Below are 14,551 nucleotides of genomic sequence, written 5' to 3' on the forward strand. Positions count from 1 at the left end.
ACTTGGATCGCCTGCTTCCCATCCACCACATTTTCCTCTTTCTAGGGGAGTTCTCTTACTGGGTAGAACACATCCCACCTGAAGAGTTGTGGAGGAAAACCTCCGAGACCTTGCAAGTCTGGAAACTCTTGACTGTATCTTCACAAAGAATTGAAGGTATGGCAAGGTATAGGATTCTAAGTTCGAGGTAATTTTACTTCAGAATTTTGAAGGTTTTGCTTCATTGTCTCTTCATGTCTAGCATGACTACTAAGATTAGTCTGAAGCCATTCTGATCTTGTTTTATGTGCCTTCATGTTTTTTTTCCCTTGGACACTGGCAGAATCATCTCCTTGTCCTGGATATTCTGAATTTCATGATGCACACTGCTGTGAAGTTATCTTCATCCACTGTTCACACAGTGAGTCCTTTCAATCTGGGAATGGTTACCTTCAGTTTAGGGAATTAAGCAAATATTTCATTGATAATCTCGTCCCCTTATTTCTCCTCTCCTCTGGGATTCCAATATATAGGTGTAGTCTACTTAAGCAGGTTCTCTAGTGTATCTATTCTTTTTACCTTTGCTCTTATAGTCCTTTGCTGTCTTTCTGCCCTACTTTGTGAAACATTTCCTCACCTTTTATTTCTGCTACCAGCTTTCCATTCCAAGAGCTTTTTTCTGAATGTTCCTCCCCTCTTCTTAAAGCATTTTCAATTTCACTTTTTGGATGCGCTGATTTTCTTATCTGAGAAGAGGGTTGGGTTTTTACATTTTCTTCTCTCTGCAAGTCTGTTTTATTCAAGTTGCTTTCCAGGGAAGATGCTTCTTTTCTTCTAGATCATCCATGATGCAGGTTTCTTCAGAGGTCTTTTCTCTCTTTTTGTTGACACGGTTCTGAGTTGATTAGATGCTCAGAGGAAGACAGAGGAGCTTGCCCACTTCCCGGTATGGTGATCTAGATGGCCTCTTTGTTGGAAAAACTCCCATATCACACATATGGATTTTTTGTTTCTCTTAGGATGTTCAGATTGCCCAGAAAGGAGTCCTTTAGGCTCTGCCTGGAAAGGAAAGGCTCACAGGCCAGCATTCTAGAAGATCAGTGCAGAAGATGACTGGGAGTAGGATCACGGAGAATTTAGAATTCTAAGAGTCACTCAGTTTCCTTTTTGATGCACTCTCAAATGTGCCTCTCTCCCAAAAGATTAAACCAAACTTTCTTGGTCCATGGGATCCTAAGTGTCTCAGTAATAGTTTTTTTTGTTTGTTTGTTTTTGTTTTTATGATGCTCCTAAGCCAAAATATATACCTTCATTTGTTACGTAGTTATTTTGAAAGAACATAGTAAGTACTTAGGTCTTAACAAGTTAGTTGCTATTTGAAAAAACACATGTAAGTTGAAAGAAAAATATTATTTTATTCTTAAATAACCACAATTACTAACTAATGAATGCATGCATCTGTTGGGTACTGCAGAACTCTTGAGATCAGATGGGACACAGCCAGCCTCATTTCATGTTCCACATTGATTTTCACGTGGCACTTACTTGTTTAGCACATGTACACATCAAAAACACAGTTTCACATAGATATGATGTCATGGAAAAGAATGTGGAGTGACCTCATGTTGAAACCCTGAACTCTATCAAATGCTGAGTATCATTGTACTTGCATTAAAACTTTCAAACATTACAGTACCTCTGTCAATCTGTGTGGTGCCCCAGGGCACCTCGTCACACAGTTTGAGAATCACAGGTTTCACACAATCCACTTTTGTTTAAACTTTGTTTAACCTTTAAGCTCTTAACTATGTATAATCTACTGGGATCTCAAACATCCTTACCATTGCTGTCCTACAACTCAGCACCTTAGTACATCTAACAAGTATAATTAACTTCACATTCTGAATCACAGAATCAAAACATGGATTCTATTATAGAAGACCTAAGATGATGGGTGGCATTTGGTTAGCAGAGATTTATACTGAAAGTACAAGGCATCATATTTTTATATGTGTAACTTCCCAGCCAGCAAGACACGGGATTTTTAATTTCGCATACCACCAGACAATGCTATAGAAGTAATTCAATACAGTTTGTGGCTACGTCCAGACAGCTGAGTAAGGGCCTGAGTATTAACAGCTGTCAAATGAGTGTTCTGTGCCCTCCACACCACCTCCACCCCAGACTAGTCTTTGAAGGATTCAATCAGTATAAAGTCAGAATGTCAAGGAAAGAGGCCAGAGCAGGTAATATGACAAACGGATGTTGGTCTTAAGTAAGCTGACTAGCTATTAATTCACAAAACAGTCTGAAAAGATTTGTGATGCAAGCCGACTTCTGTCTAGACAGAGAAGGGAGTGTAAAACACATTAGACAGATACAACACAGTAGTGACAAGAAAAACCTGTTTCAGTCTCTCAAATACATTAGGAGAGAACCTGGTGGTTCCTTTTTTTATCTGAATATCTAATCCCTAATGGGGCTATATCTAGGTACTAGTGAATTTCATTTCTATAGCTCTAACACATGATTTTAAAAGGGAAGAAGCATAAAGAGATAAAAAGAATGAAGTAGGGAAAAGCAGAGAGGAAAAGAGAGATTGAGCACCAACTAGGGAGGAGAGAGCAAGAGTGAATGTGTCAGAGGACTGGAGAGTAGGAAGAGAGGGTAATAAAACCCAAATGCTCAGATATGTTCCTGAATTTCAAAGACTATTTATGTTTTAGCATTTGGAAAACATCACTGGCCTAGTCCTATAAAACTTATCTCTTTCCTCAGATGTACTGTAGTCATGTCTGTTTTTCTGCTTTCCACTTAGCAGTGGCTAAAAAACGGCGATCAGGGAAGTCAGTTCCTGCATCCACTTTATACAGTTGAATAGTTCAGTGGCCTAATGGATAGCCAATCAGGTCATTTAAGGAGAGTACGCAGTTCAAAATATCTTTTGGGTTTTTTTCCCCCAACAATGTCGATGGTCAACTTTAAGCTCAGGGTAAGGAAAACAATTGGCTACTAGTAAAAGAATCAGAATCATACTTAGTTTTGTCAGGCATGCCAAAATACTGTTTAAATACAAATTATATTTTAACATTTGCTTCTTCTGAAGTTCTCATAGCAGCAGCTCACAGAAGCAGTCCACTTGAATTCATTTGTTTAAAGGGTTTTTTTTTGTTTAAAAAATATGATTATGAGTTTTATTTAACACTACATGCCTATTGTAGATTGCCTGATGGAGAGCATTTTAATGCTCTGGCATAAAAGAGAAATGAGCAATTCTAGTAATGTAATAAATATAATTGTGGAGAAGTTATCAGTTCAGGGAAAACTAGCTCTGTGTGTGTGTGTGTGTGTGTGTGTGTGTGTGTGTGTGTTTTAATGTTTGTTTTGAGAGAGAGAAGGGGGTAAGGGCAGAGACAGCAGGGGAAGGGCAGGGAGAAAAAGAGAATCCCAAGCAGGCTCCAGGTGGTCAGCACAGAGCCGGATGCAGGGCTTGAACTCATGAACCTTGAGATCATGACCTGAGCCAAAATCAAGAGTCAGACATTTAACCAACTGAGCCACCAACGCCACACGGGTTTTGTTTTTAATAGCTCCTGACTGTATACAAGTTTTTTTTTTTCTTTTCTATTATTTTTTTAATGTTTATTTACTTTTGAGAGAGAGAGAAAGAATGAACGAAAGAACGAACAAGCAAGAGAGGGGAAGAGAGAGAGGGAGTCACAGACTCCGAAGCAGGCTTGAAGCTCTGAGCTGTCAGCCCAAAGGCCATTGCAGGGCTCGAACCCATGGACCACGGGATCATGACCTGAACCGAAGCTGGATGCTTAACCAACTGAGCCACCCAGACACCCCCTTTTTCTTATATTGACAGATTTCATTGACATATTTCTGTACCAAGATATATTTGTTCTCAGCAAATTCTATTATTGTGCTTAGAATGGAAGAGGCCTTTTTCTTTTCTTTTCCTTCTTTCTTTCATTTCTTTCTGAGAGAGAGGGACATTGTGAGAAGGGGAGGGGGAGAGGGAGAGGGAGAGAGACAGTCTTAAGCAGGCTCAATCCCACGACTCTGGGATCATGACCTGAGCCAAAATCAAGAGTTGGACACTCAACAACTGCACCACCCAGGCACCCCTGTTTTCTTAAATGCTTCCAGATCTAACTAAAGGGGGAAAAATAAGAAAATTCAGTGAACATGAAAGGAGAAACTTATATTGCTAGGATATGCAATTTAAAAGGAAGTTCCCCTCATTATCTTGCTCTTTTCTTCATGATTTTGCCATGTTAAAAAGGCACCGATGTATGTCTAGAGGTCATTTTATCCACGAAGCTGAGAACTAATTTTATTAAATAATCATGATCAAATCATGATTGTGCTAGAAGCAAAACAGAAAATCATAATTGAAAAAGAGTTTGTAGTTTGAGGGATAAAAGGGAAGAGGATGGAAAAGGGGGGGGTGGTAGCAGACATTTTTGTTCTCCCTCCACACCCAAATTTATTCCTTCTTAGCCAATATATTGAGTATTTTCAATTTTCAAATACATATGTACTCAGAAACTAAACTATGCAGCTTCTAACCAGTGTTATGAGTTTTTAGATGATGGTTAGTTATGAATTTCCAACACAGATCATGGGAGATATTTCATAAATCATCATCACCTCTGTAGGTAACGACAAGGGATAACAACATGATGAAAAAGAATTGCATGAATTTGCACAAAATCCACAACACAACATCAAAAGCAGTAATCCGTTCCAGTAATAATGCTTTTAGAATTTGTGGCTCAAAACTTCAGTTTTATTTGCACATAAAGTATCGTAAGATATAAACGGCCCGTGACTTTTTCACATCAACTTTTTTTGTAGATAGAGAGGTATCTGGCTCCTACTTTTATATCTATCAATAAGTCTATTTAAAATAGTAAACACAAGATGTGCCCTAACATCTTAGCTCATGCAGCAGATGGAGTCTCAGAAGTTCCATGTATCAGGGAACCAGCAAGATGCAATTTTTTAATTTGTAATTTTTTAGTATTTATTTTGAGAGAGACAGAGACAGAGTGTGAGAGCAGGGGAGGGGTGGAGAGAGAGGGAGACAGAGTCTGAAGCAGGCTCCAGGCTCTGAGCTGTCAGCACAGAGCCCAACATGGGGCCTACGAACAGCAAGATCATGACCTGAGCCGAAGTCAGACGCTTACCAAACTTAGCCACCCAGGTGCCCCAAGATGCAATTTTATATAAAGACCTATCACAGAATATGAAGTTGTCTATGTTTTGGAAAGTGACTACAGTATTTGGTGTGATGACTGACACATTAAGTGGGGCAACATCTCTGGTTGTAATCATGACAAGAAGGCACTAGATCAATTCCAATTGTTCCTTAAGGATGCTACTCAGTACCCTTTAACCTTTGGATCCTAAAAGGATCACATCCTACTTTTAATGGCCCAATGCTCGGATGTGAGAGGTCCGGGACTAACCATAGTAACCTGACCAGCAGTAGCCCACTGAGAACTTTCAAGTTGTCAAAGAAGGGACAGAGCAAAGCCATGGCTCCTAAGGGACATGATGGCAGAAGCTGCTCAAAGCTGGAGAAAAGCACAAATCAGCTTTTCAACCTTTTGTCAAGGAGTAAGCGAAACTGTAATTTTGCCAAAGGGAGAAACACAAAAGAAAGTACTCTTGAGGTGGGCGTCCTGTAAAATACACAGAGAAACATTATTGTTTCTTTTTCAAATGTTTTTTAGTTCATGAGGAGTCATAAATATCCACAAAGTCTGAAGCAGAAGAGTTGGATCTGGTGCTTCCGGATAACATAGCACTCTGATGAGGTCAAATGACCCGGTAATTAAGAGAGATCCTAGGGCAAGATGACTTTCTTCATGCTGGGAGAACGGTACAAGTTTATGGCTCAGGCTACATAAATGAGAAATACCGGTGGTCAGTTTTGCTTACATCTCTGGGCTGCTCTCATGTGAGACGCATTTCTAAGCTCGAGGGTCGAGCTGTTCCTGGGCTTTGGTTAGCGAAAGTATGTAGCAGATGGTTCTTTTCTACTGGAATTTCAGGACGATTTTTTTTTTTTTTATCAACTCGCTTTGCTTTCTGAATATAAAAGACTATATTTAAAAAAGCCTTAAACCACTGAGCTTGACCTTCTTGTCTGAATGGAACTTAATGTTTTACTAATAAAGAAGTTGATGTAAAATGCAGTGGACACACCCCATGATAAAGAAGATATTGTCTTTAAGGGGGTTTCGTATTTCCAGGGAACTGCAAAAACATTGTTCTGCTTATGGCTTTAAAACTGAGACAAAGAACTATTGAAACCCCAAAGATATGTTACCAACAAACAAAAAGAAAAAGCTTCTTACCAGGTTCAGCTGTAGATCTAGGTTCTGTTTGCCACATGAGGAAAAAATAAATCAAAACAGAGTATTAGAACGGGATTCCATTAATAATAAATCCACCTATCTTTTCTCTGTCTAGGACATGTCTACAGAATATAGGGAACTCCACAGTACAAAAGAGTAAAGTGATAGATCAGTTTATATTTCTAGAAATACAGAAACCCAAATTCCACCAGTAACAAACAGCTTATACTAGGAAGTTTTGTAAACCATAATCCATAGAGGGGCTTATAGGAGGCTTATACCCCTCCTCAAATTATTTGCCCTACTTTGAGTTCACAAGTCTGTAACATTTTCTGACTTATATACAACTTTCATTAGACCTTCAAAGGGTTACACAAGTGACCACCACTGCTTAAATACACCGGACCCCACATATTTGCAGGTTATCTGGTCTTACTACTCTCCCCAAAATAGAAACCAATTCATCCAAATGACTAAACCCTTCTTGGTTTTTTGGAAGCTTGAGGGAAGAAAATGAATGAATGTGGGAGAATGGGCACCTCTCCTTACTTTTCTGTAGAATTCTGAAGTCTGGAGAGTCTTGGATTTCACTCCCTTGTCGGAACCACTTGACCTGCAAAGGGGGCGCTCCTCGGACCCGGCACTCCAGTACCACCACCTGACCCTCTGATGCAGCTATGTTTTGCAGTTCCTAAAATTCAAGGAAAACACTCCCTGTTAGACTGGTGCACATGCCCACAATTTCACAACAGACAATAACGCTTCCAAAGCTTCCCGGGGGAAAAAAAAAAAAAAGGCAAAACTTGCATCATAAGATAATTACCACTAACTCAGATAAAAAGAAACACCTTTAAACCCATTGGTTGTCAGCTTTTCATAATCTCCATGTAATGACATTAGTAAGGTTTACTACTGGGCCTCTAGAAACTTCGTGTCTCTGCAAATTTATTGCCACTTCATATTTATGGAATTTTATGGTAATGCCTGTTACCTTTATCTACATTTAAGAGTCAGCTGGTGGAATGCAAACTTCCCCAAACCATTATATTTCATATGAACGTAGATTCCTGGGAAAACCAGACAGGAAGGAAAAAAAAGGCATACGTTTGTTTGCTCCAAGTTTGCTCCAACTTTCCATGTACTCCTCCCCCCCCCCCCCCAACACACCTTTGCCAATGGGTTTCCTACGTCAGGTTTATTAACACAAGGGGCTTGGGGATTTTCTCATTTTAAAGTTCTGAGTAAAACAATAAAACCCGTAGTACATCTCCCTTCATGACCTTTATTTCCTCTTCCTTTGCAATTACCCTCACTGCCCCGGACCCCACTCCAATTCCAGACCAGTACATTTTTACAGTCCGACGGATTAGAAGTTAATTTGGCTTCACAGATGCAAAGAGGTAAAAGCTTTTATACTTGTTATTAAATATTAAAAGATGCCCAGTCCTCTTCCATAGGTTCTCTACCTTCTTTCTCCAGGAGGACCTAGCAACGGCTTAAACTTAACTTTTGACTTTTTAACTAAACTTTTTGACTTTTTAAACTTCTGACTTCATAGCATGAGATCTTACATAGGTCATGTAGAAATCTTGAAATAATTCAAATATGACAAAGCAATTCACCTGTACATCAACCAAAAGCAAACAAACTCACATCAAGAAGTTGTGTGGTTTTTTTGGTTTCATTTATTATTTATTTAAGATTATCTGAAGGGATGACAAATGGCCTGTTGGGAAAAACAAATGTTGTGGCAAATGGCCTTCGGTGAGTGTGTTAGAGCTCTAAGGAAATTCTCAAAGTTGATGATGTTGGCAGAGGAACTATGAGAATCTAGTGTTAAGTCGGAGAAGGCATTTGATAATTTCGGTAGTTAACAAGAACGCCTTTTTTAAGTAAAAAGGTTAAGATTATTAACTACTTCTGACTGCATTCTTCAACCCCCCCCCCCTTTTTTTTTTAATGTAGGAAATCTCTGGTTTTAAATGGACTTTTTCACTTTGTGATCGGGTCCAGAGAAGAGCCAATTTAATGGACCACAGCAGGCAAAGTGCTGCTCACAGGCTCCAGGTTGTGTGGATTCATTATTAAACACTTCCAGGCTTGTCCAGGAAATTGCTTGTGGTAGATTTCAAAGGGTACACAAATATGTTTCATATTTGACCTTTCAGGCACCAAAGGAGACTCTGATTTATTAGGATTGTGTGTTTTGTTCAAACTTTGGAGAGTCAGAGATAGAGAAAATGGGCAGGATGCCAAGGACCTGAAGAGTCAAAACTCCAGTTATTCCAGGATCACAATTTGACTCCACCTGGAGCAAACTTTTTTCTGTTTTTAATTTATTTATGCTGAGAAATAGAGAGGGGGGCAGGGGTGGAGAGAGAGGCAGAGAGAGAGAATCCCAAGCAGGCTCCACACTGTCAGCACAGAGCCCGATGGGGAACGCGAACTCCCCAACTATAGGATCATGACCTGAGCCAAAACCAAGAGTCGGATGCTTAACCAACTGAGTCACCCAGGCGCCCTGGAGCAAACATTTTTATCTTGAGAAAAGCCACAGCCAGGCAGAATGAGCCACTAGGAGAACCTGCAGGAACATGATGAGGAGCACTGAAGGAGACTGCATTCAGAAGTTGTGCTTGGCAATCTGCACCACCCACTCTGTAAACTTTGGGACTCCTGAGTGTGTTTCAGGTCCATATAAGGGTATCTCACGTCATATACCAAGCCCACCGGATACTGCGATTCCTTGAAGGGGTCAAACTATTTAGCAAGAAATGCCACATGAGGCCAGCTGCTCTCCCAGTCTCTCATGTGTCCCTACCGCCCAAAGTCCCACAGTCCATGCCAGCTCTGCCGTCCCAAGCGAAGCCCGGTGGCCCACAGGCAGAAGTGCTGCTCCGCCTCTGACCAGCTGTGAAACCTGGGAATCTTTACCAGAGTAGTAGGAGGAAATAGATGGAGGCACCTCTTAAACTGGCAAAGCCCACCTGGTGTTCACTGTCACCATCATGCCCCCAAAGATGCTAAGGGTGACAAAGGGAAAGCTAGTTTGAGATACAAAGGAGATCAGCAGATTTATTTTCTACACCTGCCCCTCCAAAACCAAAGCTCAGGCCCAAAAAGGACCCAGCAAAGCAGGGAGAAAAGATGCCCAAAGGGACAAAGGGGAAAGCAAACGCAAAGAAGGAAGAAAGCAATCCTGCAAAGAACAGAGATGGTCTACAGTCTAGATACAGAGGGTAGAAGGCACCGAAAATGCCCAGGGAGGGGTGCTCTATGCTTCCAGTCACTCCATAGTTTGTGATTCCTTTATAAAAATATAGAATTCCTTTATAAAAATATAGAAGTTTGTTTATGTTTCTTTTTACTACACTGTGTGTTTGGCACACAGTATGGTTCATGGTTTTCTTCTGGAGAAAGGGGATATACCACTAATATGTCACTGATTCAGGAGGAACAAGGTTTTGTGTCTAGTTTTCAAGGATTTCTCTTGGTGCCCAGGAGGAATTCCCTAACATCTCCATATGCCAGGCCCCAGTGGTGAAGCCCCATGGGGAGGGAAAGCAAAACCTCACATCTTCTTTATCTACTTAAATCAAGAGGTGCATTGACACCCTCAAAATCACCCATGTCTTGGGTAGCAATACAGCAGATAACAAATTTCCTGGTGATGATCTGGTGAAGCTGTTTTCAAAAAGCTCTAAAGTCACACAGCACCTGAATTATCCACACCTTGGTAACATGTGCTGTTCTAAGCAACGAAGGACAACTTCATGGACTACTAGAGTGGCACTGTTTTTTGGTAAGGTTTCACACAATCTTTTTTTTTTTTCTTTTTGTAATCTATCCAGGAGGGGGCTTTCAAAGTTGTTGTCAGATATCATTTGTTGCCATGTCTTAAAGTAAATATTGTTTATGGAAAGATCTTTAATAAAGCTGGATTCAGGCTGGCTTAGAAGAAAAAAAAAATCATTCCCTCCAGGAAGACAAGCAAGATGCTCTTCTCCACTGCCTTGCATGTTTTATGGATTTGCTCTTTACATTTGTCTTTAGTTTACTGGGAGTAGATTTTTGTAAAAAGTATGAAATAGGAGTCCAATATATATATATATTTTTTATCTCTGCTGAGGAATTCATTCTTTACCCAGTGATCTGCAGGTTTCTGTAAATACTGGAGTGTCTTTATGGGCTCTGTTCTGATTACCTGGTCTTATGCCAGCACCATACTGTCCTAACTACTATATTTTTACAAAGTCTTGACATCTCCAAGGACTAATCTCCTGCCTTCCTTACCATCATATGATTTTCCTTCTTCAGGAGGACCCTGGCTATTTTTGGGTTTATCTTAGAGTCAAATTGCCAAGTTCTAATTCAAACAAACAAATGAAACAAGGAACCTGTTAGAATTTCAGCTAGATTCATTAAATTTACAGATTAATCTGGGAGTCATGATTTCTTGACCATTTTCCAGTCCACAGACATGGTATTTCTCTTCACTTATTTAGGCCTTTTTAGAGGTCTTTCAATAAAGGTTTGTAATTTTCTCAAAACAAAACAAAGACAAAAAAACAAAGAAAGAGAGAGAAGATATGCTACATGGAACCATTTTTGAGTTGAGCAGTTGACAAATGAAATGGAGGTCATTCAGCTTGGCAAGGCAAAACACAAACTTAGAACAAACTGAATTATTACCCATTTTTTTTATTTCTATAAAACTTGTTTCTCCCAAACAATTTCAAACACAGCATTTTGTCTGTTTTCCCACCTGTCTTGGCTTTCCCACTCTATTGTAAGCTCTATCAGGTCACTGACCATGCCCACATTTTTTAGACCCTTCACAAGATTATAATCACCCAGCAATTTTTCGGTAAATACCTATCTAGCCCCAAAGGTAACCATGACAGCCTACTGATCTGTTCGTTTTCATTTTTAAAGACTGCCACATGAAGCCACATGTGAATCCATGTGAATGGAATTTCAGGACCAAAGCAAACACAGAGAATGAGACTTGCAGATGTCAGACCTTTGTAAAAATAGGAGGAAAGGAGGCAGGAGTGGTTGCATCAGGTCGGCAGAGATACGAGGTTGGACTGTGAACCTGAAAAAGCAGAGACACAGGGATCAAATTCTGAATATATAAACTGCTGAACAGATGGGCTAAAGAAACCTTTCATTATTGGGATCACTCCACATGAATGAAACAAGGGAAAGAAAACATCGCCATATATCATTTTGCTGGTCTACTCTTACATACAGTACAGACATTGTTCTACACCCTCATTTCACATCTGTTACTCTTCTCTACTCAAAAGGATATTCAAGGTACAAGTTCCCTGGTTCCTTAGGGATCCATGAGCTTTTAAATGCTATTACCAAATGGATTTCTGTGTGTGGGGGTTTCACAGGGGCCTTTTCCAAAGTTCTCACAGACATTATATTTTATTTTTAAATACGGTCTGGATTCATTGAATTAAAAGCACAAGTTACTGGCAGTGGAGGGTAAATTATCAAACATCCCCCTACCTTATTTTTAACTTGAACTCTTTTTTGATATAAGGAATTATAAGAAGTTAAAAAGAAGGATACTGTTTTTTCTTGATATGCAAAAAATAAAGGTGCTGAAATACTTACTGAATGGAACTCATCTCTGGGGAAATAGAAGGATTCCAGAGTAGTGAATGGAAATGGTTTCTCCTTCTACATTCATTTATTTTCAAGCGCTTTGGGTTTATTCTGCTCTATATAGGCAATTGTTAGCTTCTTACCCCGAGATGATAGTGATCTGATATTATGTGTCTAAATATGACAAGATGTCATCCGGAATGTTGGCAGTTGTAGAGATGCTAGGATGGAAAGTGCCTATTCATTATCCTCGTAAGACTTTTCATTGGCTTGTGATTTAGGATTGGGTTTCACTTTTCACTGTCTTTTTATGTGCATACACTATTTGAATGCTTATACAGTAGATAGTCTGTGCCAGCCGCTGTTCTAAATGTTATGTGGAGATTCACTCCCTAAATCCTCATGATAATCCTATGAGATAGATAGATGGTATTATCTTCAGTTTACAGATGAAGAAGTTAGGCATAGAGAGGTTACATCACTTAGTTAAGGTCTCTTCGAGTTAGTAAGTGGTAGAGCTGGGATTTACACCCAGGCAATCTGGTTCCAGGGTGTTAAAATTTTATATGACCGTTGCTGATGATAATAAAGCAACGGAGTTTCTGTGAGCCCTTCAGCCTCCTGCCTATACTGTCGGAATAGATTAGATTACCTTCCATTTAGTGCTCCTGTAGAATTTAAACCACTTAAAATGTACTGTTTACGTTATTATGGTTTTACATATTTAAATACGTATTTTCTGCTCTTAGGCTTTTTTTTAAATTTTTTTAACGTTAATTTATTACTGAGAGACAGAGAGACACAGAGCGTGAGCAGGGGAGGCATAGAGAGAGGGGGAGACACAGAATCTGAAGCAGGCTCCAGGCTCTGAGCTGTCAGCACAGAGCCCGACACGGGGCTCGAACCTACAAACCGTGAGATCATGACCTGAGCCAAAGGCGGATGCTTAACCGACTGAGCCACCCAGGTGTCCCTGCTCTTAGGATTAGCATAGTCTCAATATTCATGGAGTTTTCTAAAAGATTCCGGTAGGTTTTATTTTATTTTTGCAAAAACTTAATTATTAATACCAATTTACATAATAATTAATAATAATTATAAACTGGGAATGAAGATGGTGACAGATTTTTTTCTCCAATGAAATGCCTAGCATGCTGCTAACCATTCATCACTTATCAATACTTAAATATCGAACACCAAAAAAAAAAAATCTACATATAATCAGATATATTTCTATAGGTTCCACTCTGATTTAGGGATTTAAAACAAATATTTAGACAATCTTTAAGTGAGTTATACTGGCTGGTTCTTTTCAAGTTTCAAATGTCTCTTCTCTATGGTTTCTACATACCACAGATCCCAGAGTATTACTCTACAATACCTGAGTGCTCAATAGATAGAAGGCCTGGTGATGATGCTCACAGAACATAGTGATTAGTTAGGAATTAGTTTACACTTCAAGGGTGGGGGCGGGGAAGGCTTTTGTGAGTGTTGTTTTTAAATATACACATCATAGCACAAAGGCAAAGTAACATACATCTAATTAAAACATTTAAAGATTCTAATTTTTTTTTTTTAATTCCTGTTGTATCTGCAAAGTAAGCTCACTATTACCTCAGTAGTTTGTACTGTTGTTCTTTTTTGGACACGGCAGTCTTGTAATGAAATAAAAGCAGGGTTAAAATGCTTGGTTAAGCCAATAATAATAATAATAATAATAATAATAATAATAATAATAAAAATTATTATTATTATAGCATGATTATGTTTAGCTCCTGGAAAAACTTTTGTTGGTATGTCAACTTTTCTTGCTTCTATTTTAAATGAGCTAATAAATTTGGCTAAATGGAAGAGGGCACAGTTGTGGAAGAATAATCAAATAGTCATAGCTCAAAGAGAGAGCGTATTATCAGGTTATTGGCTGTTAGAGATGTTCCCAATGGGAAAGCAGATGTTGACTAACTGGTAATAGGTTTTTGATTAAACATTATTTTTAGTGCTTAAAAGGAAGAACTTTACCTACCGTTTTCTTTCCTCCCCCCGTTGTGCTCCCACTTAGGAAAATATTGCAGGGAGTGTACTAGTTGGAATCGAAGCTGTAATCATGAAGTCTGCTTCACAAAGTTTGCTAATGAGTTTGACTCCTTGTGGTTTCAAGTACGAGGACTTACCTGTTGAACAGGGATGGATAATGGCTGAATCACAGCTGTGGTCACTCCTGTCTTTGGAGATGATGATCCTATTGTCAAGGAAACAGAAGTTGTTTTCTTTTGAGCTCTGGAAAATAAAAAGGCAAGTGGGTTCCATCAGAAATTTTTTTTATGTTTATTCATTTTTGAGGGAGAGAGCATGAGCCAGGGAGGGGCAGACAGAGAGGGAGACACAGAATCTGAAACAGGCTCCAGGCTCTGAGCTGTCAGCACAGAGCCCGACACGAGGCTCGAAACCATGAACCGCAGGATCACGATCTGAGCCAAAGTCGGACGCTTAACCAACTGAGCCACCCAGGCGCCCCAGAACTTTTTAAAATCAGGAATTATTCTTTGAAAGATTTCAACAGAATATTTCAGTTTCTT

At 39.4% G+C, this 14,551-nt stretch overlaps 1 protein-coding gene across 1 annotated transcript in view; it reads right to left on the reverse strand.

Moving 5' to 3' along the window:
* PALLD (palladin, cytoskeletal associated protein) overlaps positions 1–14,551 on the reverse strand; it is a 267,481-nt gene that overhangs the window by 209,022 nt on the left and 43,908 nt on the right. Inside the window, exons 4-7 of the mRNA XM_042935116.1 lie at positions 14,147–14,252; positions 11,377–11,451; positions 6,903–7,044; positions 6,354–6,377 (exon numbers count right to left, since the gene is read on the reverse strand). Coding sequence (XP_042791050.1) covers positions 6,354–6,377; positions 6,903–7,044; positions 11,377–11,451; positions 14,147–14,252 — 347 coding nt within the window. The remainder of the gene's footprint in view (positions 1–6,353; positions 6,378–6,902; positions 7,045–11,376; positions 11,452–14,146; positions 14,253–14,551) is intronic.

The sequence above is a fragment of the Panthera leo genome, chromosome B1 (assembly GCF_018350215.1).
Source record: "Panthera leo isolate Ple1 chromosome B1, P.leo_Ple1_pat1.1, whole genome shotgun sequence".
Classification (NCBI taxonomy): domain Eukaryota; kingdom Metazoa; phylum Chordata; class Mammalia; order Carnivora; family Felidae; genus Panthera; species Panthera leo.